General features: G+C 37.6%; 1 protein-coding gene across 2 annotated transcripts; it reads left to right on the top strand.

The window, feature by feature from the left end:
- The first annotated feature begins 152 nt into the window (after positions 1 to 152).
- LOC116308016 (GTPase-activating Rap/Ran-GAP domain-like protein 3) lies at positions 153 to 24,695 on the top strand. 2 transcript variants are annotated; one of them, XM_089025165.1, is made up of 28 exons: positions 5,361 to 5,521; positions 6,258 to 7,055; positions 10,097 to 10,166; positions 10,338 to 10,421; positions 10,904 to 10,997; positions 11,209 to 11,327; positions 11,737 to 11,801; positions 12,273 to 12,336; positions 12,453 to 12,479; positions 13,063 to 13,138; positions 13,406 to 13,504; positions 14,360 to 14,463; positions 15,101 to 15,215; positions 15,696 to 15,741; positions 16,240 to 16,346; positions 16,984 to 17,090; positions 17,539 to 17,643; positions 18,005 to 18,082; positions 18,654 to 18,717; positions 18,818 to 18,865; positions 19,416 to 19,511; positions 19,906 to 20,022; positions 20,566 to 20,738; positions 20,977 to 21,126; positions 21,503 to 21,572; positions 22,067 to 22,147; positions 22,771 to 22,889; positions 23,517 to 24,695. In XM_089025165.1, exons 2-28 carry the CDS (start codon positions 7,009 to 7,011, stop codon positions 23,958 to 23,960), a joined length of 2,769 nt encoding a protein of 922 aa, XP_088881291.1. In that variant the 5' UTR covers positions 5,361 to 5,521; positions 6,258 to 7,008; the 3' UTR covers positions 23,961 to 24,695. The 2 variants fall into 2 exon arrangements, with proteins under 2 accessions (XP_088881290.1, XP_088881291.1); XM_089025164.1 differs by lacking the exons at positions 5,361 to 5,521; positions 6,258 to 7,055 and adding an exon at positions 153 to 470.
- Positions 24,696 to 25,946: the final 1,251 nt, after the last annotated feature.

Below are 25,946 nucleotides of genomic sequence, written 5' to 3' on the forward strand. Positions count from 1 at the left end.
TTTTAAGGATCTACGAACTTCCGACTTTCAAACCCTCGATGACAGAAACTATAGCCTCGATTCAAAACAGTTTGGCCGCGTTTTTCTGCACATTCCGAAGACTGAAACCTAATGTCCATTTTTTATTGAGTGGAAACAGCCGTGGAGAGACGATTTCTACTCGAGGTCAACGGGCTTTCTGGGAACTTGAGAAAGCGATCTACGATAGAAAAAAACGATGATTGAATACAAACACTCATAAGGAAACGTGGAAAATGATGAAGGAAATTTAGGCCGGATCTTTAAGGATTTCACCCGATGGCGTTGAGAATACAAAACGAGGATGCTAAAAGTGATCGTCCAAAAAGCTCATTTATAACTGAACAACAGCAACAAAGACCACCGATGAAAAATAGGTTTTCAAGTCCACCGGGAAGTCTTATTTTAGTCAGCGAGCAAGACCTCGATTGTGAATCTACCTCAGCATTACGGTAAGTAAGAAATTAGTTGGTTTTTTTGTGCCGTTAGGATAAAAGTTTAGTGTCAAAGCTACCTTGCTTACAAGGGATTATTCCTTGAATTTGTAGTCCATAATCAATTCTCTTTTACAACATTTAAAATATTGCAGCAGAAATTCTATATTTTATCGTGTCTTAATCTAGATATCTTGTATGTTATGATAAATACATGTAAAATTCGAATTATTGTTTATACACTTCGACTACATTTATGAATATTATTGCTAACTATTAACTCGGTTTTATATTACAACATTACAAAGATTCGCAATATCGTTTGATTATTTTAATTGAAGCCCACTAGAAGCCACCACTTAAGACACTTACTTAATATTAAGAAAACATGTGAAGAAATTATGTCATATTTCTTTGGAAGTAATTCATGGAAAAATTCTGAAGTTTAGGCAATTTTTTTTTGTTTGCCTTGTATAATAAAATTATTTTTTCTCGTTTTATAGTCGTATTTAATTTTCTCCGATGTTCAAAATTTAATTTAGACAGGAATATACATGTTTTAATCTTAGCTTTATCAAAAGACATGCATACAGTTGTTCTTGATCATTCGATTTTACGTATAACGCGTCGTAGCTGTCTTTGAATGAAATGAAGATATATCATGTCTTCATTTCGGGGGAAAATATACTTCTCCCGAGAGGAATTAAAAATTTTTGGACTAAATTTCTTCCACTACTGGATATAACTTTATTTTTGCCTTTCAAATCGATTTGTTACCAAGAAAAGAGATATTTCTAGTCTTGAGCAGCGAAATTTCCAGAAAACTATTCTGGGAGTTCGGACCGGAAGTAATTTTTCTAAGACCTCATTAAACTCTAAATTATTACAATTGTTATTAAATTTCCTGTTGTATTCAATTGCTAACGGTTTTTTTCTTTTTTTCTTTTTTTACCCTCTTCTTTCATGGAAAGCTGCCAAATTTTGGCAAGTTTAGTTTTATTTTAGTTCAATATTGGGTAATGGTCTTTCTGCAACGAAATGAACGTTCGTTCTATAAGATTTTGCAACTGGAATTTTCTTTAGACGAAAACTTTTATTTAAAAAAAATCCTTCGTTCAAACTGCTAACGTTTGATATTTATTCTCACCTCAATACTTATTATCCCTAGCTAAACTACTTTAGCCAGAACGAGATGCTGTCATGCTCGGGATTTAACTGAATCTTGAGCCATTACTTTGAAAAGATTCTTTCTTTTGTGAAAGAGATTTACTTTATGACTTTTTAAATCTCTTCTACTTACATATAAGCCCTCATTTATCATTATATGTTCATCTTTTTGATATCGAATTTCGAAAATATTTTTAAAACGTTCGAATTCTCTCGCAATTGGTCAGAGAAAATATTAAGATAGGTGAGGTGCAGTTTGGTATTGATACCTCGGGTTATCTATTGCTTTTTCCCCTGAAATAATATTTTTAGAGCGACTTGCCCATAAGATATCAGGGATCGTGAGAAATGAAAGAATAATCAGGGGGTTATCGGTTAAAATATATTTAATGCAAAACTAAACTAAAATATTTAGGTATTCGCTGAAATCTAGAAAAAATTACGAAAAGCTAACAGGAAATTTTTTTTTCATTTCAAAATACAAAGTTGAACACTGCTCGCCGTTATTTAATATATATTAGACAGGTTAAATTATATCAAATATACTTATTTTACGAATCTAATATATGACGTCACTGGTTCATGATGTCATATTTTAGTACACGCGCGTCAGACTACACTGCCTCAAAATGCTAAGGCTTTTTACCACACCCAGTAGCTTTCTTTTGAAATCATCGTATATAAAAGTTTTCAGCCAATCTTGATTACCTAATCCTATCAGTTTAACACTCCTAGTGTAAGCGAACCGTAATTAAGCTATAATTGAGTGTTTTGTCTGATGTTTGCGCGCCCTTTAACGGTGACCTGCCCCGCGGGCTGCAAAGTAGTCGGTCAACCAAAGCTTTTTTAGAAGTTTTTTCCTTTATTTAGTCAAATTTTGATTCTATTCCATCTTTATTCTTATACGTAACTTAACATGCAGCAAGGGACTTAAACAGCGAGTTAAAGCTGTGGATTGCACTTTTTTTTGTCTGATATTTACCTTTATCTTCATATAGTACAATTCCGAAGGTCGTGTGTTCGATTCCCAGCGAGGTCGGAAATTAATTTTTCCGAATTTAATTCCAAGGGCTTTCGCTCGGAATAACCTCGTTCCCAAGCACTATAACTTATCTACATTTCTATATCTTCATGTATTTCATAAGTGCTACGCGGTCCACATATTCTCATCTTTTTATCTTCATATATTTTGGTTAAGTCTTGTTTACGTTCTTAGATTGAGCTGCTTAGCTGTTTTAGGTATAAAACAACTTATCTTACTATTTACTTATGTACACACTTTTACTTTTTATTCATTTGGCAGTTTATCGTTACATTCTACTGCAAAACTTGAAATTTGGCGGTGTCATTTAGCCATTAGCAGGCCGCTATTTCGAGCCCTGTGTCTCCCTTTCATCCCCCTCCCCCAAGGCAATAAATAGATAAATAATGACCTATCTCTAGGCTGTCCCTAGGACATTTTATTTTTACTGACGATGCATTGCGCACCCATATTTGCTCATTGTCGCTTATAAATCCCCATCCCCTCCCCCAAGGCAATAAATAGATAAATAATGACCTATCTCTAGACTGTCCCTAGGACCCTTCTATTTTAGCTTAAAATGCATTGCGCACCCATATTTCAGTACCGTATTAAATATGTATTTGATTAAAGCTACTTCACGGCCATAATTAAGACTGAGTGTACTGCGGTCATTTTGTCTAGCCTATATCATAACTTCATATTAGACACAACATTGAAAAAACGGTCTAATCTTGGCATTTGTTTTGTATTTCCCTGTAAGCCCCGCATGCAAGATAATTTTGAGAAGGATCCATTATCGAGTATTTTCAATGCATGAAATCTATTACTATCCACAACAAATCAACCCTCCCCTCAAAACTCATGTACGTTTTAAATAACAGCTGTCAAAATGAAGAGAGCCTGAGGGCATTTTCATATATGGATGTTTACATGTAAGACCAGTATACTTAAACAAGTATAAAGCAACTATAGCTGGATATAAGAAATTGAGTAATATGTGCCTGGTCATGCCTTGTTTACACAAACTCCAGACACCGTGTTTGATCAAAAAACAATTAAATATTAGACTGCTCATGAAATTTTGGTGTTTTGTCGCTTAATTAAAAGCTTATTCCATTTCAATAATTGTTTAACGAATATCTTACAAAAAATACTTCAATTTATTATATTTTTCAGGTGTTGATAAAATCTTTTCGTCGGAGCTAAAAATAAAGATTTTTTTATGTTTCATTTATATTCATTTATTTCTTAGCTTTAAAACTAGTTATGGGAAATTATGAGCAAAGAAAAACACTATTTGAGGAAAAGAGCAACAGGACAAGAGTCCTTTATAAAAGTTTCTCCAAAACAAATGTTTTACAAATTGCTGGTTTTCAATCATTCCATGCAAGAGAATGAAATAACACAAGACATGGCGGCCATGTTGGATGATATAACAAAAGAGACCAATGAGGAATCTTTTGTTTAATTCATTCGTATAGCGGCTTTGAAAAACATCAATACTAATAAGAAACACCTAAAAGGACAAATACTGACATATGTGAACTTGATTCAAACAGCAGGTGATATTGTATGAGCGGCATTTAGAACAGTATGTCTTCTAGCTTCTAAGTCTGTCGGTTCTGTTTTTATCGAACAATATAAATATAACGAATGACGAATATAGAAATTCGTGGACGATCGAGCTTTATATTAACAATATTTATTTTCTCTGTAGTACAATTCCTATTTACGCAATTAATTAATGGCCATATGCTTTCCGATGTCAAAAATCCATTAATTTTGTTGGCTAATGGCCATCACACTATAGCATTATTCAGGCCCTGTCCACACTATGCCGGATAAATTTGAATCCGCAACTTTCACACCGAAACCGAAAAAAAACTTTTCCGTCCACACATGAAAACGGATAAAATGCTTCGCGTGCAAACTAGTCCGATCAGAGGCGGCAAAAACGCTTATATGCACATCAGGGCACGTGCATCGAGCTGAAATTGAGCCCGCCGTGAATTTTTAGCCTTCCCGCCATGTTCCCATGACAATCATGACGTCATCGTATTCGAAAAATTTCGGAGATACGAAATGTTTTCCGTCCACACTAATACGGCTAGCCGGCGTTCCATATTTTCCCACTCTGGAGACCGTATTCGAAAAGAATCGTTTTCGGTGAAGAATTGTTCCGGATTGGCCCGGACTAGTGTGGGCGGTAGGCCTAACCGAATAAATAAAAATTTGCATTCAAATTTATCCGGCACAGTGTGGACGGGGCCTGATCAGTCGCTTTCATTTTCTCTCTGCATAAATTCATCGAGGAACGCATTTTTCATTAAAATTTCTCTTTAAAATTTTGCACAGAATACAACGTTGCCTCGATACGTTTTTATTTGACACGCGAAAGAGCTTAGACTCATGTGAGCTTTTTATTATTTTAAAGTGGTTTGCACGTGTTCTGGTAAAAAGGTTACCATGACGACGAAATTGAAGACCAGTTGTTATTTTGTCTGTTTTTTTCCATTTTTTAATCCTTATAATTCAGAGATTTTTGTATGTTTTTTTACCACACAATTAAGTAGATAAAGAATTTCAAACTTGGCTTAAAGTTTTACATTTTGGATCAAACGAAGTCGGATAAACACTGTCACGTAACGTAACGTAACGTGTGATGTAACGCAAACCATTGTTATCGGACAAGCCTCACGAACTTATATGTTTTGTAAACATTCGAGCTGTTGATCACGTTCTAAGCCATAGAGAATCTACGTTCTTCGATCACAACACTTCTACAATTACCAGTCGATCAGAGAGGAATCAAGACAAGAGAAATAGCAAAAAAAGCTGATCAAAGTGGACGAATCTCGGACTTCAAGGGACCTTCAAGGTAAGAATTATCATTTGAAAAGACAGTGTTTGGTCTGGGTATAAACGAAAAGAACAGCCTTATTTTACTTTGTAATAGAAAAGTTTAGTCCTTTGTCATCTCTTGTAAATTCAGCAGAGCTTTTTAGATTGAAAATACTGTAATGGAGATGCGAGATTTGAAAGCGTTGTTCTCGCATCTCACCGCCGATAATGGCCTTGAGCAGTTTTCCCGCCATTTTTCTATTTCCCTAAAAGTCAAATAAAAGTTTATGAAATAAGGCTATCATATTAATAAGTATTCTTTGAAAAGAGTGTGCCGACAAAGGCACCATGAGTTTGAAGGTTTTTCAAGGTCATTTTTGCTAACAAGTTTGATAAACACGTACCAGTAAAGCTGAACAGGTTTAGTCCAAAAACAAACAACGCTTTTATCTACTTTCCTAACACGACACTTAATTCAATCGGTATTTACTCTCCGTTCTCCCCCTTAAAGCCGAATCAAAAACTTGTAATCTTCCCACGCTTGATTTAGAAAATTGAGCGATAACTAAAGTCACTAAAACGTTATTGAAAGCGGGTAGCGGTCACGCTTTTTTATTTCTTTTGGCTCAAAATGTTATATATCCGATAATTTAATAGCCTGTTGTATCGTATCTTAAATTTGTGGTTTTCTTTTCTTCAACCAATGCAGCTGTGGTGGGTAGTCCAGTTTTTGTCACCGGAATTCTTAATCTTCTTAATTACCATTTCGACAGGTTTTCGTAGACATTGTGGCAGCAGACAGCAAGACGTCGTGCAAAACCAACCCATAGCTGGTCTAAGTTTATAAACATAGATATGGTGGTCTAATTTGGAGGATTTTCTCAATACTTCTACGGACCAAGCTTTATATTTTTCGTCGAAGTGCAAGACCTGCAGTGTTTTTTCACCTGCCAGCAATCAAGACAACCTCACGTATTGTGTGTTTGCTGTACAACTAAAAGTTGCGTCATTCGAAAACAAATGTTGGTCTAGAAAAGTAGAAAGTCTTGGTTTTTCACTTTCTGCTCGAATTTTTCGTTCATTCGATGCTTTCTTTAGCTGAATTAATATTTGGAAACTTATAGTTTTAATTCCTTAACGACGGAAAACGTCATTTATATTCTTTATTTAACGTATGTCAACGACTGGAATTCCTCATTCAGTGTCGTTCGATTTTTCGCCTGTTAATCTATAGTACGCTGCCAAGTCTATACTCCTGAATTTTGAACATTTATCACAAAGTTCTCGGGTTTAATTTTGCGCTATTTACGTTGGGGATCGCTTGTCGAATCAACAGTAATTTTGTTTTTCTGCCCACTTGAATGGCGACATAATTAAATACATGTTTTATTTGCGGTTTTGATCATATATCTGGAAGTGGGTAGATAAACGCGTGGTTTCATACAACGTGTATCGATCAAAGAAGCCATAACGCGAAAAAAAACACAGAATATTGACACAGTTAGAACTGCTTTCTGATCAAAGATGGCCGCCAGTCGACGACCCAGAGCCTCGACATTTTCAACCTTCAGGTATACGTATTTTTCCTCTTCAATCTAAATTTAAAATTTTAATTTGTAGCAAATTCAAAATTCATTTCTAAATAATATCCTTCGTATTGCGAGTGCTTAATAACAGCAATGAAATTTTTTTAATGTATCAAATATATTACACTTGAAGAATAGCTTTTTAATTCAGAATTATGAATTTTAATTCCGCCGAAAATAACATTGCGCATTTTGCGACGAATTCAGTTATGTGCAATATAATTGGTGATTCTCCATAGTTACTTTGAAGATTGTTGAAAAATTGTAGTTTTAAATCAGTGAAGTTGTGTCAAAATTGTCGATGCGAAATTAAAGCTAAAAGATTTTAAAAATTGGATGATGTTATATTAGAGCACGTGTCTTTTGTCATAAAGTAAATTTTATTTGGGGAAAATGTCATATTATTCACAGTAATTTATTGAGCAGTTTTTGCCAGGAAAGTATTAATGCACTTTCAATTGGAAAGCTACAAAAATGGAGAGAGTTTAAGGCGAAGAACTGCACTTCAAACTGTGCAATCACAATGAAACTTCATCAACTTCTGCATTAATATGCCCGCCCCTTATTTGTCAACTACGAGAACAAAAAAGCACTTTACAATATTAATGATTTATTCTGTAATTCGGCAAAAACACTTGTATTTCTTTTTTGTTTTAAAATCTCGGCTTTGCTCGAAGTAGCTTACAATATTAAGTCCTCGTAGAATCATATCTTATTCTTATTCTTATTCTTATTCTTATTCTTATTCTTATTCTTATTCTTATTCTTATTCTTATTCTTATTCTTATTCTTATTCTTATTCTTATTCTTATTCTTATTCTTATTCTTATTCTTATTCTTATTATCTTGCGAATAGTTATATTGCTAACTAATCAAATAATGTGATTAATAATAATGGAACTTTATTAACATCGTATTTCTAATTCATACATATTGATATAAATTTCACATTATTGATATGATATATATTAATATTTATAAATTAGTTAATGGCTTTCAAAAACAGATATTTCAAAATAGGTTATTTCAAAATTAAATTATAGATTGGTAAAGGCTAGCTCTTGCATGTTGCATACCAAGCCCGAAATGTATTATGGGCAATGTGAATACAGTCCGCAAGAGGTCACAACGTTCCCAAACTTTGACTGCACGCTTCTCCGGCATATTTTTCTTCTAGTGCTGACATTATTTGCATATTAATATAAAATATTTCAAGCTTGGTAAATGACACGCAAGATGCAACAAAACCTTCATAGACTTTTTTTGAAATGGCTGTACACTTGTGTCAAAATAACCAAAATAGCCACAATAAGGCACCAGGACAGCTGCTAGGACTCATCAGAACATCTCAAAACACTTAAGACGATTTCAAAAGCAAAAATACGCAGGATAACGACTTCTTACAATACTATATCTGCTTCAGTACTTACTATACTCTGTCTGGCGTATTTCCTTAGCGGTAATTAGGATATCTCTGGAGAAAACCAAATTGATTCTATCACAGATATTTCGATAGGAATATATGCTTATTTTTCTCTTAAGTCAATGTAATATATGAATAGAGTGTTAGCCATTCCTATATCGTTCACCGCTCACCGTCTTAAACGTCTTAAATTAAGTTCGCGGGTTCTGTGAGGTCTCCTCTGGAGAGCAAAATATAATGAATTACTCAAAATTCTGCATATTTTAGACTAAAAATTCCAGTGAAATTAGAATTTTCGGTTTACATTAGTGTAATACTGCTAGGTCACTACACGTATTCTGAGCACGCAATGCATTGATTGTTTTCAAAATGAAACTTCCAAAATGGAGGCTTTTTTTTTTTTTTTTTTTTTTTTTACAGACAATGATAAATCGATTTTGTTTTTTGTGGTTGTTTTTTTGTTTTTGTTGAGGAGATAGTATTTTAGTCGTTTCGGATGTTCTCTTTTTTTAAGTAAGAGTGTTTGCCGTTTGTCTAAGTAAAGGGCTGGACCTAGCAAGTATCAAAGTATAAACAAAATGGTCTCTGATTGGCCAATCCCTAAGAAAAATAAAAAAAGATATCCCGGATGTAATGCATTCGGATATAATCTCAATGATTGTACACATTAACTTAAAACGTTTTTTCAGATAAGCTTATTTTGCTTTCAAAAAAGCTTCCGTCCATTAGTCTGACTCCTGATCTTGGGTTATTATTAAGATGTCAATCAGTAGGCTAACATGATTATTATTATAGATTAAGCCCGCTTCGATTTAAAGATAACTTTACTAAGTAGTTCCTTGTGTCTTCGTTACGTTGTAGGCCATTTCTAAGATAGCGAATGTGGTGCGTTTTGGTCCAGCTTGGGTTCAAACTTTGTTTATAGTAGGAACATAATACTGAGGAGAATATGATAGTTTAAGCCCGGAGAATTTTGTTCATTTACCGAAGGTTTTTCCAATCTCCGATTCTTGATGAAATAATCCTGGTATATACATCTTTTATTCATCATTCCCTATATGGTCTTGTATCTTTGTTTTTTTTTTTTTTTCTATACGGTCTTGTTGGTTCCCAAGCTAGACCATAATGCATCGTGATTCTCAAACTTAGAGACAGAAGACCTGTGGCACCCATTTTTGGTACATTTAGCAAAAAAATCTCGTTATATCTCGTTGCCGTACTCACCAACATGGCTGCCACGCGTTTGTGTGAAAATATATAAGAACCTTAATTAAAATTTATAAATTAATGCAATTATTTAATTTAATTTTACAGCTTCTCATTAATCCCATAGAGGTAACTGTCCAATTATTTTCTTAATTGGACGGGTCTTGTTGATATGGGATTAATTAGGCAGCTATATAATTAATAGGTAATGGGATTTCATGCTCCCCAATCAAGAAATAATTAGACTTGAAAAATTCCTCTGACTACCAAATTGGACTCGGCCTACGGCATCATCCAATTTTGTAAGTCCTCGGAATTTTCCTCGTCCAATTACTTCTTAATTAGACAGCATGGAGTCCTATTACATATACTTATATTCTCTATTTATTCATTGTAGTGTTCCATCTCCTGATGTTGGTAGGAGACCAGGATTGAGTAGAAGACATTACTATGGTTCCCTGGAAACTGTAAGTATAGAGATACATCAGCTACTGCCAAAGGTAACTTTAGCTTTTGGGGTTCCTGTGTACTCACAGAGAGCTTGATCTGTGTAAATTATGACCGAAGAAACTACCATCATTACCATGGTTACCTGATTAACGACATAACACGTTTGATTTTCATTCGTATTTTCGCAGCTGAACACGGTGAATGGTAACTACGAAACGTCTGGAGTAACGCCGAAGTTTCGCATCGAAAGCGGAGAAATCGGAGGCCTGCAGGTAAATAGTAAAAGGGACTCGATTTGTTAAGGCTTATTTTACACGGCAAGATTTTATCCTAACAACTCAGTCGCGCGCATTATGCCTACTCCAAGTTTTAGGTGTCATTTATATTCGTAAGCAAGTCGCACTGTCGATTTACACGAAGCAATAGACCGTTTTCTCAAGATTGCGTGCGCTTCCAATCTTGACGAGCCACAAAACTAAAAAACGCAAATTCAGTAAAATTGAGAAGCCAGTTTTAGAAGAAGAATCGATTTTATGAATTCCTATCGAAAACTCTCATAGAGATGTATGATAATTCTCATTATAAAAATCCTTGTTCTGGTATCGTGGCCCGTCAAATTTCTTAAGTTTGGATGAGCGCGCAACCTTGAGAAAAAGGTATATTCGTGTCGTTAATATGTTTCGCGCGACTGCGCGACACTAGTTTATAAGTATAATATATTTGTGATCTATTTATTCATTATTTTTGTTGTCAGAACGGAAGTCCAACGTCAAGTCAAGGAAGTGTGGTTCATTTGGAAAACCCTGAGTTCCAAACACGATGGTACTTCAAGTACTACTTGGGCAAAGGTAATCCATGTTAAGGATGATTGAACTTATAGAGTAGAATTTGGCAAGGGTAACCCAATAGCTATAAAGTAATGGGGGGGGGGGGGGGGGGCAGCCAGACAGCCGGACAGGCATAAAGGAAGAAAGAAAGATAGAAAGGAAGGAAGGAAGGAAGGAAGGAAGGAAGGAAGGAAGGAAAGGAAGTTAACATATTGTCTGATTATCATTTTAGTTCATCAAAACTACATTGGAGTGGATGGCAAACAGAATCCTTTTATATTATCAATATGCCTAACCGCAGCAGATAACTACGATGTACCACAGTACAGAGCGATCTTGTGGAAGAAAACTGTAAGTACCGAAATTCAACTCTTATCGGTACCCTTAACAACCTCTGGGCTGATCAGAGTCGGGGCGCCACTAACTCACAGATCGAACTCTGAAACATCCTCTGGGCTGATCTAATTCAGGGTATGGCTAACTCACAGATCAAACCCTGAAACAACCTCTGGGTTGATCTAAGTCAGGGCATGGCTAACTCACAAATCGAATTGGAATTTAGCTTGTTAGCTTTTGCGAATAGACAAAAAACTGGAGAACAAGGAGACTACCCGGATGATATCGCGCGCTGTGATTGGTTCAACTTTGCCATGCGCCATGACGTTCTACAGTTCATACCAAATCTACTCTATGACACATGACAAGTTAACGACTCTGAATTTTTTCTTCTTGTATTTTGATAATATATTTTTCTTTGTAGGGCAGCGAAAAGAAATGTATTCCTTACTATGCAAACAAACCTGTTTCACCAAAAGTCATTATCCAGTAAGTTAGTAGCGGATACAAATTCAGCGTTTTTATTCCTAAAAAATACTGACGGCTCCTCGTTTTTCTTCTCTCAAATCTTCCACTATTGAAAAAATTTATAGACTGCACCGAGATGTCAGGATATATTTTAATATAACTTTACACTGTTCAATGAGAAGCACATCGAAAAAGCAATTAACAAATTTTTTTAGTTGAAAAAATATTTCAAACACGAAGACTTCAAATTACTTGAAAACATAACCTCGCGCTTTTGCTTTATATATTATATTCAGTTGCTCCCTTGACATCCCATAATCCAAGATGGCCACCATATCAGTAAAAATGTCAATTTGTATTAAAAAAACAGCAAAAATTACTTTAGCTAGAACAAGAATAAGACTAGCAATCTTTGTTTTATTATCACGTAACTGTATTTATAATATTTTTTCGTATTAAATTCATTTGTAACGCTTTTTTTTCTTCTCGCAGATCGTTCGGTATCGAGAAGTGTGAAAAAGGACCAAAAGAGGTTCTCAGTCCAGAATTTCAACAGGTAACTACTCACAGTAACCATAGTAACGATTCTAGTAACCATAGTGATAAGTTCCATAGCAAGGTTTTTTTCTAGTTTGTAACCATAGTAATCATCATGACATTATATTTTTCTAGGAGCTTTTAACGCTTGAAGAACAAGAGGTGAGGTTTCTTTTAAAACTACGAAAAACCGCTGCTTTTCCCCCATCAACTGCAAAACAGTTTTCGATTTCTTTTTATATAAGCGCAAGAGAAAACTTCAATACCTTGATCCGTTAAATCTGTGTACAGGGTTCGTGCTACTCCTTGAAATCCTTGAAAAGTCCTGGAATTGAAAACACGTTTTTAAGGGCGCTTAAAAAGCCCTTGAAAATAGGGGAAAACGCCAAAATTCCTGGAATACTCCTTGAATTTAATGCAAACTTAATGCTATTTCTAACTTTCCTTTTGAAATAAATAACGATTAAAATTGATTGAAGAGTTTCTGGTTGCTTGTTTACTGGTTGGTTGCGTGTCATGCTCGTTTTTTATCTTAGCTAGTGGCCCCGGCTGAATTAGCTGCACTTTAACATTGAATCAATGTTTAAAACCACGTTCTAATACAAAAAACTTTGTCCTTGAAACTCGAATTTTTGTGCTTGAAAAGTGCTTAAAAAGTCCTTGAATTTTGTAACGAGAATGTAGCACGAACCCCGTGTGTTATACAAGTTTAATTGAAGGTTTTATGTATTTGTTTTTCATTCAGGGATCAGTGAATTTTAAGTTTGGAGTGTTGTACGCTAAAGCAGGACAGACCAGCGATGATGAGATGTTTAGTAATGGTTAGTCATGTACTTCTCTCTAAACCTTCTTCAAAACGCCCAACCAACCTCACTTTCGTGTTTTTCAGTACCATTCTCACCTCATTTTCAGGATATATATGAATGGATGTGTGTGTGTGTGGTGTGTGTCTGTCTGTCTGTCTGTCTGTGTGAGTGTGTGTGTGTGTGTGTGTGTGTGTGTGTGTGTGTGTGTGTGTGTGTGTGTGTGTGTGTGTGTGTGTGTGTGTGTGTGTGTGATTCTAACCAATTTCTTATCTAATTGTACAGAAACTGGTAGCGAGGATTTTGATAATTTCCTGGACTTACTTGGTGATACAATCCATTTACGGGGCTGGCAGGGATACCGTGGTGGACTCGATGTTAAAAGTAAGTCATTATATAGACCAAGCACGACGTTCTTGCTAGGTACCGCAAACCTCAAACTGCAGTCCGACGTCAGGCGTTTTACTTCAAACTTTCGACATTTAGTAAGGCGTCATAACAAAGTTGTTGCTGGAAGAGCCGCCATTTTGAATTTCATTGATGTATTTCCCCGTGTGTGTGGGCGTGATTCTGGGATTGATTCCTAGCGGTTTTAGTGGTTAGCCCTAAACTTGATGCTAAAGATCTCTAATTAATCAGGGTTAGCCTTATTTTAGCGATAGTATTTATGAACAATAGAGTAAAGACTCAGAATTTTTACTGAGTCTTTCAAGTTGCAGCTGCTTAAGTTGCTTCATATAATGCGAGGATCAGCTCAATTTGATACATTCAACCGCAGACTAAATATATATTTCATATAATATACACCTAGTTGAAAAAACGTTGTCGGGTTCAAAAAAAGGTTATATCATCAAAGCTAAGACCGAAGGGGATCATGGGAAGACAAACAATTATGCTAATTTCATGCGTATTGCAGTTTCCCTTCCTGTGCACATTTTATGCATCATGGATTTGGCATGTTGTGAATCTAGATCGACCGACTTTGCTCTACTGTGCATTTTTACATGTCTATATGCAAATATAATACACATTTCGGAGTACCCAAAATCCTTTTCGGTCTAAGCTTCGATGATATGACCTTCTCGAACCCGACTACGTTTTTTCAATTATTCTCATACACAAATAGAGTAAAGAATGCACAACTTTGAAAATACAAACTAGCGGTATTGCCTATCCTTATAATGCATTTCTAATAGAAATTTAAACTAGGGATTAAGCCGTTCTTTTTATTTAAACTAGACGACATGACAGGCTCGCAGTCAGTCTTCACAATATACGAAGGACACGAGATAATGTTCCATGTGTCGTCGCTTCTTCCTTACACACCAGACAACCCCCAACAGGTACGACACAGTTAAATAACGGTTTTTGACATTAGAAGACGTAGTGGGAAAAGAGATACACCTATTTCAAAAAACGTTGTCGGGCGGAGATCTGAAATCTGAGACCAAAAGGAATTGTGGGTTGTAAGCTGTTAATTGTTTGTGGTTTTAATTAATAGTTCGCAAAAAGTTAATATCTTGATAAACTAACTTTGAGCAATGACCTGCACTGGCAAACTGTTTGGGTAAGTGTATATTGAATTTTTAACGAGAAAACACTCAGTCCCCCACAATTCCAATCAGTCTCAGATTTCTGATTTCAGATATCCAACCGACAAATTGAAATAGGTGTATGATTTTTGAAATAGGTGTATGATAATAATAATAATGATAATAATAATAATAATAATAATAATGATAATAGTAATAATAATAATAGTAATAATAATGATAATTTAATATTTATAATGCGCATATTTCATGTGGATATGCTCATGAATGCAGATGAAATAGTTATTTTAAATTAATATACATAACGAGAATTTTAAGAGTCCTTTATTAAAATTTTTCTTTTGTTATTAATTTCTTTACTTGTTTCCTCTGTTCCCTCTTTATCATCATCATAAAAAACTCAAGCCCCTTGTATTTCTTGTTGCAGGTTGAGCGTAAACGTCACATAGGTAACGACATAGTAACAGTTGTATTCCAAGACACAGAAAACGAGGACGATAAACCTTCTTTTACTCCACTCGGAGTGAAATCTAAATTTATTCGTATCCTTGCTGTCATCAAAACTTTAATATCACGTATTCGTGTCTACAGCGAAGTTTTAAGTTGGCTCGCACATCTTATGGATAGTACTTACCGCTGATCGAGTCAAAACGTTGTTAGGGTAATAGAGATTTTGCACCAACGTCACGGCAGCCATATATGTTAGATGGTAGGAACCATACAATCGTTTTACATGAGAAAGAATTCAATTCCCAAGAACAAAGGAATTCTATTGTTCTGCCATCCGTGCGTGGACACGCGATGGTGCAAAACCTCTTTACCTTGGGTGTAATATTTATCCATTTCAGACTATTTTTATTCCCTAGAGTATTGTTTCTTTATTTAACGGTTGCGCATTTAGATTTATTAGATTAATATGTATACAACTCAAACGAGGCTTCCAGTGATAACAGTGGTCGAATGTAAAGCAATGCCATTGGTTTGTAAGACTTGCTTCGTTATTCCTTGACAATATTACACAGATGTATTTGTATTGGTGACTTATATTAAGTCGGATGATAGTTATAGGTAAGTAGTTATGCGTTTTTTAGTCCTTAATTCCTCCCTCCCTCCCTCCCTCCCTTCCTCCCTCCCTTCCTAACTTCCTTACTTCCTCCCCCATCCTTTCTTTCCGTTCACCCTCCGTTCACCCTCCCTCCCTCCCTCCCTTCCTTCCTCCCTCCCTCCCTCCCTTCCTTCCTCCCTCCCTCCCTCCCTCCCTTCCTAACTTCCTTCCTTCCTTCCCTCGACCTTTCTTTCCGTTCTCCCTCCCTTCCGCGATGAAAGACATCGTAGAGCTGCGTGCAACATTGCTTCATTGCAAGCTCCAGAGTGAATGTTGTCAATCATTATTACTGCTACTCGTGCGACAAATGTTCTTTGTTACACGAAGTAGAAACCATTTCCATTCTTCATGCACATTCTCGTCTGTCCTGATAAATACCAAATAAAATATCAAACTTCTTATATGTTATTGCAACTTTGTGTGGTTGATATGAAGATGTGATTGGTATATATTTTCTGTAGAGTAACCATATTCACAGAAAAGAATGTCCCGATATTTGGTCCACCGCTCCCTTGTCCTACAGTCTTTCACAATCATCAGGAGTTCAGAAATTTCCTTCTTGTTAAACGTGAGTAATTTTGAATGAATTATTTAGATTTTTCTTCATCCATCCATTCATCAATCCATCAATCCATCCGTCCATCCGTCCATCCGTCCATCTGTCCATCCGTCCATCCGTCCATCCGTCCATCCATCCATCCATCCGTCCATCCATCCATCCATTCATCCATCCATCCATCCATCCATCTTCATTCCCTTCTTTTCTTCTTCTTTTCTTCTTCTTCCTTCCTTCCTAGCTACCTACCTACCTACCTTCCTTTCTTCCTTTCTTCCTTTCTTCCTTTCTTCCTTTCTTCCTTTCTTCCTTTCTTCCTTCCTTCTTCCTTCTTCCTTCCTTCCTTCCTTCCTACCTTCCTACCTACCTACCTACCTATCCTACCTTACCTACCTACCTACCTACCTACCTACTTACCTACCTACCTACTTACCTACCTACCTACCTACTTACCTACCTACCTACCTACCTACCTACCTACCTACCTACCTACCTACCTACCTACCTACCTACCTACCTACCTACCATTTCTCCTTCATTCTTTCCTTTCTTCCTTCGTTCTTTCCTCCCGGCTTTCTTTTTCTAAACATAATAATAATGATATATTTTCGCCTTCAATTTCTATATTTTTTCAATTACTTGTGTTCAGTTATCAACGGCGAAAAGGCCGCGTACTCCTCACCGATCTTCAGCAGCAGACGACAACGAACACTAGAGAGCCTCATAACAAGACTGTGCCAGGAACAGATGCACGAGGTACCCAATCAATCATCAATCTTGTCAAACTCTATACCTACTATTAACTAGCGATTTAGAGTCTGAGGAAAATACTTGGTGGAGTTGGCATTATAGTGTATTGTGGGACTGGTGGGGGGGGGGGGGGGGAATTGACACCATTTTAGAAATATACCTCCTACAACATCCCACAATGCACTGCAGTGCCAACTCAACCCAGTTTTTTCCTCAGAATAGCTAATCGTATCATGCCATGCCGACGTTCTTAGGGTCGTCACACAACCTTATTCGATCTCCTCACAGGAAAGAAACGTTGCGTGACGATCCGAAGAACGAAAGAAGCTGTTTAGCTTCCCCTCCCCTAATTCCTCTCCAACTTTTTCGGTTTTTCCTTACCTTCTTTCCTATTCTCCTTCCCTCTCTTTCGTCTCTCTTCATCCTTCCTTATTTTGTTGATTTTTTTATTTAGAAAATTGGGGTTCGCAAGTCATGGGGAGATGCGATATCAGACCAGCCGAGAGGAAACAGACGAAAAGAGACAGAAAGAGAGCAGCTGTTTGTACAGTTTGGTCAGGTGAGATTATTACCATTGAACCCTGTGAAACACTTGCAACAACCTCTGATGTAAGTCAGGTCACAGCCAACTAACAAATAGTCTACGTGCATTCAAACACAAACTTGTTGGGCACAAGTTAGGTTCGTCTGCGAATCAGCCTGCTTCGAGTAACGCTAATCATCTAATGAAAGGGTGCGTAAGAATTTGAGTAGGGATTATCCAATCGCAAATTAGTACATATATCTAGGCACGTTGCTGTGGGTCTAGAACAAGAAATCTTTCGCTTATTTGCAGACGAAGCTAACCAACAACATTTCTCTAATACTTAGGCTACCATTCTTAATGCCATGTGATAATAATGCTGTTTGTTTATTCATAGTCGCTGAAATTGAAAACTATAGTAAAAGGTGACGCCCCTACGAGCCTCATTACGACGTCAGCCAATGTCAAAGCTGAGGTAGGATGGACTTCAAAAGTTAGTACCTTATGTTTCCCACTCTTACGAAAACCATTCTTATGGGAAGCCATTTCAATGCTACGACATGTCGTACCGTGTACGTGCTTTAAGTCAGTACCGTATGTTTCCCACTCTTACGAAAACCATTCTTATGGGAAGCCATTTCAATGTCGTACCGTGTACGTGCTTTAAGTCAGTACCGTATGTTTCCCACTCTTACGAAAACCATTCTTATGGGAAGCCATTTCAATGTCGTACCGTGCTTTAAGTCAGTACCTTATGTTTCCCAATCATACGAAAACCATTCTTATGGGAAGCCATTTCAATGTTACGACATGTCGTACCGTGTACGTGCTTTAAGTCAGTACCTTATATTTCCCACTCTTACGAAAACCATTCTTATGTGAAGCCATTTCAATGTTACGACATGTCGTACCGTGTACGTGCTTTAAGTCAGTACCGTATGTTTCCCAATCATACGAAAACCATTCTTATGGGAAGCCGTTTCAATGTTATGTATTCAATGTATGTTTCCCACTCGTAACTGAGATTGTGTGTTTGTGTTTCGTAGCCATGGCAACAGCAGACCGTATATGAAGATTTCCCTCATAAAATATTGTGTGGAGATTCTTGGGGTAAGTGCAGAAATTTGTTCTTTTCTGGCAGTCGTTTTGAAAAGATAATTCTCTTCCTTTATTTTCTCTTCCCTTCATTTCATTTTCTTCTTTTATTTAGGTGATGCTTTAGTTCTCGGTACCGAAAGTGGAATCTTCGTCGTACTCGGTGAGTACCTCTAATAATAGAACAATATAACTACGAGTGGGCTGCCTGTGGTTTTTGTTGGCCAATCGATTATTTACCTGCGGGTTCCCTGTGGTTTTTATTGCATTAACTTTTTACTTTGGACTACCTGTGGTTGATCGCGTCAGTTATTTTTACTTGCGGGTTACCCGTGGTTGGATGGTTCATAATGTTTTTCCCAGCTGATGGTATTTGTGAGTTATTTTTACTTGCGGGCTACCTGTGGTTGAATGGTTCATTATCTTTTTCCCAGCTGATGGTATTTGTAAGTTATTTTTACTTGCGGGCTACCTGTGGTTGAATGGTTTATTATCTTTCCCAGCTGATGGCATTTGTGAGTTATTTTTACTTGCGGGCTACCTGTGGTTGAATGGTTCATTATCTTTCCCAACTGATGGCATTTGTGAGTTATTTTTACTTGCGGGATACCTGTGGTTGAATGGTTCATAATGTTTTCCCAGCTGATGGTATTTGTAAGTTATTTTTACTTGCGGGCTACCTGTGGTTGAATGGTCATTATCTTTTCCCTCAGGTGATAGCATTCGTCAGTTATTCGACAAGTCAGTCATCACCAAGCAGCTAAGTGTAGACGAAGCCTATGGTCTGCTGTTGTTTCATGTAGATAAAGGTCAGTTTCCTCTTCTTTTAGCGCTGCTACTTGCGACGTCATCTAACAGGCTCTTCTGATTGGCAAAAATATCCCAGCTTATAGGCCATGGACCCATAAGTCCCCTCTCCCCCCTCCCCCCCCCCCCCCCCCCCCCCCCCCCCCCCCAAAGAAAAAGAAACAAGGGACTTCTTACCTTTCGAGGGGTACAACAACTTTACCCCTGGGTTCCCGAGGATGAAGACTACCAAGACTGTCTACTCGTCAATCTAATGGACCCTTCTCAATATTATCTTTGAATGTGATTTTTTTCTCGCTAAAAGTTGTGGCATTTCTTTTGTATTTACATGTTAGTCTCACATCCAAGACAATTTTGATAAGGGTCTATTAACTGGTAGTTCAATTTTTATTTCAGGAAAGGATTTCCACAATTCGAGAATCTGCGCCTTTAAACTGTTTAACTTCGAGGATGAAGATCAGGTGGCCAAAGCTAAAGATGACTGTAAGCAACACAAGTTACCCAAAACGAAAGGTATAAAGTCAACAAACTTATTTGACTCTTTATTTTATTTTAAATTTATACTCTTTACTGATCTAAGACAAGGTATACATGACACAGAAGCAAACCTGAAACAACCTCTGAGCTGATCAATGTCAGACCACGGCTTACTTACACCCTTGAACCCTGACACAAGCTCAGGGCTGTCCAATCAAAGTCAGGGCACGGCTAACTCATTTTTCGAAAACTGAAACAACCTCTGGGCAGATCTTAGCCAGGTTACTGCCAGCTCACAGATCGAAGCCTGAAATAACCTCTGGGCTGATCTAAGTCAGGGCATGGCTAACTCACAGATGAAACCCTTAAACAACCTCTGGGCTGATCTAACCCAGAACACGGCTAACTCACAGATAGAATTGGAATTTAGCGATGCGTTTTGCGGAGGAAGGGTGGGAGGGAGGGAGGGAGGGTGGGAGGAGGAAGACTAGAGATATAGGGCCAATTCTGTTCGTTTGTCACATGATGTCTAATAATCGTAGGTGCATAGCTTATGAGAATTCTCGTTTATCTTTACAGGATGTCATCTGTATGCTGTCAGTCATACTAGTGGCAGCCAACCACTGTTCATGGGCGTGGCCTGCGGCAAAAAAGTTCTCCTGATGAAATGGAAATACCCTGTTGTATGGAACACGTCAGCAGCTGCTACTAGTGGTACACGAGAGCTTATCGAGGGGTTCGTTGTTGTCAAGGTAACACAGACGTTTTCATGACGATTTCTTGGAACTTGTTATCCATCAACCATCCCTCCCTCCCTCCCTCCCTCCCTCCCTCCCTCCCTCCCTCCTTCCCTCCCTCCCTCCCTCCCTCCCTCCTTCCCTCCCTCCTTCCCTCCCTCCTTCCCTCCCTCCCTCCATTCATTGGCTCGTTCGTTCGTTCGTTCGTTTATTCATTCATGTTTTAATTCATAATGCTATTCTTCTCTCTCAGGAAATAACGATGAGTGATTCCCCGCTATTGATGACAGTCACCCTAGCAGCGAACAAAGATTCCCTGTTGTGCGTCGGCTACAAGCATTTCTTCGACCTCATTCGACACACGGGGGAGACAACCAGGCTACATTCTGTTGATACGCAAAAGGTATTCCCTTTAATTTTTATCAAGTTTTTCTCTCCTTTTACTTACTACGAATTTCGATATTCTGCGAACTCGGAAATTTCAACGGCTTATTGTGACATTGGTTTTTCACTGCTGCCAGTCAAGAATCTAAAAGGTACTGACTGATTATAATTGATTGAAGGCAGTGAAAAATCAACTTTTGACTAACGAGTTCGCAGAACATAGAAAACCGCAGCAAACATTTTATAGCTAAAGCTGCAGACAAACAAAATAAATTTGGCAGTTTTCTCTGACCAGTAGGAGCGCAGGCTCTTCTGGGGGAATGGGATGTAGTTTAGTGTAAGTGGCAAGTAGTGCTTTAGTTTTAACAAATTGGATCAAACTTTTTCTCCTCCAGAAAACAACTCTGGTGTCTGCTGTTGATGTGTATGAGGACGAAGAACCCGAGCTACTGCTCTCTTTTAATCGTAAGTTGTTGTTTTTTTTATACTTTACGCAAGTGTCATAACTTTTGTTACCTTATACCTCTCTGTCATGAAAATAATCTTCAAATTTGTTACGATGCCCTGAAACAACCTCTGGGCTGATCTAAATCAGGGCATGGCTAACTAACCGATAGAACCCTGAAACAACCTCTGGGCTGATCTAAGTCAGGGCACGGCTAACTTACAGATTGAACCCTGAAACAACCTCTGGGCTGATCTAAGGCAGGGCACGCCTAACTTACAGATCGAACTGGAATTTAGCGTGATAGGTTTGCGGAGGGAGAAAATAACCGGAGAACCCGGAGAAATCCCCATAAACCAAGGGAGAGGCTTAACAAACTCTACTCACATGTGATGCCAAATCCTGATATCAAACCTTGGACCCCAGAGGTGAGTCGAGAGCACTACCGCTGCGCGAAATAATACTGCGCATTCTGGCGTGTGATCCTGATTATCGTCTTCCATTATTCTTACAGATCAGTCCGTCTTCAAAAAACTCAGCGGCGAACAATCTTCAAACTTTTATTTTAACTGGAACTCAGCTCCTCGATCGATTGGTAAGTCTTGCTAACAGTTTTATGGTGATGGAGTAAATATTGAAGAAATAGAAAACGCACGCGGTGTGTTGTGTGCAGTTATAAAGCACGCAGGGAAAGGCACAGCACAAGAACTTCACTTGAGCCAAACCTAATTGAAACAAATGGATAACAAAGCTGTCTTCTTTGATGTCATTAGGTTCGGTTCATGTGAAGTTCGACGTTTCACCTGAGTCTTAGGAGAAGTATAAAGATTAGCGGAGTTCTTCTCAACATAACTCGAGTATTCTGCAAATTCCCAAGTGCTTCCTAAATACACACAGCATAGCAAGCATATGTTATACTATTCCATAAAATACGGTTCATAAATGTCCTTATTTTGAATACGAATGTCAAAATATGAAAGTGCGTAAGTGAAACGTCTGCGATTTCATTGGTTGTGAGCCATTGGCATCAATGTGGCAGGTTACGTTCAGCACGCGACAGTTGCAGAGGTACATTGCAATGGCTTTGTTGTGTCAGTCCAACTATGCACGCGCAACAGCTGCACCCTCAACGGGGTCGCGGCCTTAGCCTCAAGAGCTATCATGTTTGTATGTACTTTACCTTGTTATCAATATATTGAGTATTTTTGTTGTTTTCAGTCTGTGCATTTCCTTATTTATTGGCCTTCACAAACACGACCATTGAAATCCGCCTGGTTGTCAATGGCAACCTGGTCCATACGCTCGCACTTCCAAAACTCGAGTTGATAACTTCCAAGGTAAGCTCCCTTTTTCAGAGCGCGTAGCCATGAAAACAGTTGTAATTAGTATAGGAAATCGCACGACCTCGAGTACAATTCGGAATTCATAGGTATGAGAGATGTTTTGAAAGCTTTGTTAAATTTGAACGAGCCTTTAGGCAACTCCAATTTGAGAACTTTCAAAGCAGCACGAGTATCTATAAATTCCGAATTGTACGAGAAGATTGTGCGATTTTTTGTTTATAACAAAACTGAGCAACTTAGTTGGGACTCTACAGAGTACAATTTGTGATTTAATTGTACTCCTCTTGTGCAATCAGAATCGAGTAATTTTGGTTGAGTGTTTTACGAGTGAAAAAATCAACAAAAAAAAAACGCGCGCGCATGTTGTGTAAAGTTATACAGCACATAAATATAAGATATAGATAAAAAAATTGTAATTGCGCGCTTTAGGTGTGTGCAGTTATAAAGCACGCGCGTATTGTCAGAAAACAAGAGAAGTTTTAGGAGAAGCACCACGCGTCCCAGTACGGGACAAAATAGAAAGTGCGTACATGCGCTGTCTGCTCTCATAAGCACGCACCATTAACCAATCATAATTAGCGAAATTTATAACTGTTATTTTATTATGTCATTTTCTTATAGTGGGATATATACTTCGCGGCGTCGCCACCCAAAAGAACAAGTGTGTTGTCAAATGACCAAACCACCCAGTCCAATTCCTGTCCTCCTTCCCCGACGCTACCAAGAGAACATAGCTGTATATATAAGATATCATTGTATTCATTAATGGGACAATTCTTATCACCAACGCTAAAATGTTCTGAAGAATTCCCCAAAACGACAGCATTCACAGAAGAAGGAGCAGACACAGAAGATGGGCATGAAGCAGAGTCACGTGACTCGCTCGGCTCACCAGTAATCGAAGCAAATTCAACGTTGTTGCCACAAAAGGACGCTCTTTCTCGAACTCATTCTTGCCCGATACCTGCGAGGGAAACTTTGTCGGTTTTTTCTGAGGAAGTTGAGCTGTGGAATCGACGAGGAAGCAGGGACAAGGAGGACTTTAGTCAAACTCTCAAGACGTGACCAATTGGGTATGACTTATATTCGTCGGTATATTTTGAACTTGGTTTCATCGAGGAATCTCCCGATAGGAGAAGCGGAAAGTAAAGGAATCACTATAGGTTCGTGCTAGCAGAGTTTAAATGGCCAAAGATCTGTGGCTATCGCTCTACCCACGAGAATAGAATTCCAGTTTTGAGAGTGAATACATACAGTACTCCATGTTGCCTTGTAAGACGAGGAAAGCAGTTGGATAAAACAACGCAGTTTTTATGGAGAGAAGAATTAATTTATCTGACTTGATGCAGAGGATCTAGATTCATTCTTGATTCAGTCCACAAGGATGGTTTTAAGTTGTTTCTAGCTCCGTCCGAGCGTTTTAGATTTGATGTTGACTTGTAAAACTCTTATGAAGAGAGAAGAGAAGTTGTATCTGGCTTGATGCAGAGGATCTAGATTCATTCTTGATTCATTCCACAGGGATGGTTTTAAGTTGTTTCTAGCTCCTGGCTTTTCAGACTTGATGTTGGTTCGTGAAACGACTTGTGTGAAAAATTATGTACTATTTACTCAGGTTACATTGCAGGCATTTTCTTAATTACGCGACCAGGACAACAGTCCAAAAGTTCCATTCATCCGTCAATCACATATTCGACGATCTGAGCACAGGCAGCCCAAACAAGGTTCCTGTGTATGGTTTATAAGGGAATGTATGGGAGTTATGATAACGTTATGAAAATAAAATGTTTCACTCAACAATTTGCCTCAAAACTTGCTGCAGTCGTTGCTTTTACTTTGTTCAGTCTTCTGGCGAAGTTTCAGCGCGATTTGAGGCCGTTTAGTGGGTTTTTTCAAAATCCGCTTTTCTCTACCTTTATCGAGTTGAAACTTCGCCAGAAGACTGAACAAAGTAAAAGCAACGACTGCAGCAAGTTTTGAGGCAAATTGTTGAGTGAAACGTTTTATTTTCATAACTTTATCATAACTCCCATACCTTCCCTTATAAACCATACACAGGAACCTTGTTTGGACTGCTTGTGATCTGAGTTAAGCAATGCTTCATGTTGATTGACAGCAATCTAGATAACTGAAGCTTGGTCGGGTAAGTGTGAAAATGGGTGTAAATCAAAGGTACATTAGGTTTTTAGCGGAAACATTGCATGAAGTTTTTAGTAAAAGATGGTTTTAGTTCAAAAAGGAGGAAAATTGGAAAAGGATTTTTAAAAGTTGGTGCATCTTTTATGACCGATAACCGTGACAACAGGTTGATAATGACTCGAGGAATCACAGGTGGCCCAAGCTTGGTTTCTGTGGTGTCCTGTTATAAGGAAATGTATGGGGAATCATCAAAAATTTCAATAAAATCATCAAAATGTGAAATAAAGCCTCGAAATTTTACCCTATCATTGAGAAATAGCACTTCTTTCGCTCTGCGTGGTTATTTTTTGAATTTAGCCCGTTTTAAGGATTTTTTCCCCACCAGTAAGAAATAAACTGGTGGGGAAAAAAATCCTTAAAACGGGCTAAATTCAAAAAATAACCACGCAGAGCGAAAGAAGTGCTATTTCTCAATGATAGGGTAAAATTTCGAGGCTTTATTTCACATTTTGATGATTTTATTGAAATTTTTGATGATTCCCCATACATTTCCTTATAACAGGACACCACAGAAACCAAGCTTGGGCTACCTGTGGAGGAATGAACAATGTGTAAAATGATTTATTTTGTTTAAAGTTATTTGAGCTAAAGCTTAGATTTTTATCAACATTTATTAGCCTAACATTTAAAAAAATGAAATAAAATTAACTTCAAAAGAATTATTAGTTGAAGGTGTAAAACTTGATGCGCGAATAGACCTCTTTACCTTGGTTGTAGAATTTCCCATCTCAGACCACATGTCCTTCTCTTGAGAATAAAATTTATATTGTCTTTACATGCGTAATCATTGAAAAAAGAAATAATACTCTAGGGAATGATACAGGCTCTGAAATGGCAAAACGCTACAGCCAA

The sequence above is a fragment of the Actinia tenebrosa genome, unplaced genomic scaffold, assembly GCF_029948245.1.
Source record: "Actinia tenebrosa isolate PJP-AT-01 unplaced genomic scaffold, QUT_ActTen_1.0 PGA_scaffold9__36_contigs__length_13948895, whole genome shotgun sequence".
In the NCBI taxonomy this organism is placed as follows: Eukaryota; Metazoa; Cnidaria; class Anthozoa; order Actiniaria; family Actiniidae; genus Actinia; species Actinia tenebrosa.

Bases quoted from the DNA above. Each gene is read 5' to 3' on its own strand.
- LOC116308016 (XM_089025164.1), top strand. From the start codon at position 298: ATGGCGTTGAGAATACAAAACGAGGATGCTAAAAGTGATCGTCCAAAA. The intron at 10,167-10,337 runs GTAAGTATAGAG...GTATTTTCGCAG, and splicing joins ACTATGGTTCCCTGGAAACT to CTGAACACGGTGAATGGTAA. The intron at 11,802-12,272 runs GTAAGTTAGTAG...TTCTTCTCGCAG, and splicing joins TCACCAAAAGTCATTATCCA to ATCGTTCGGTATCGAGAAGT.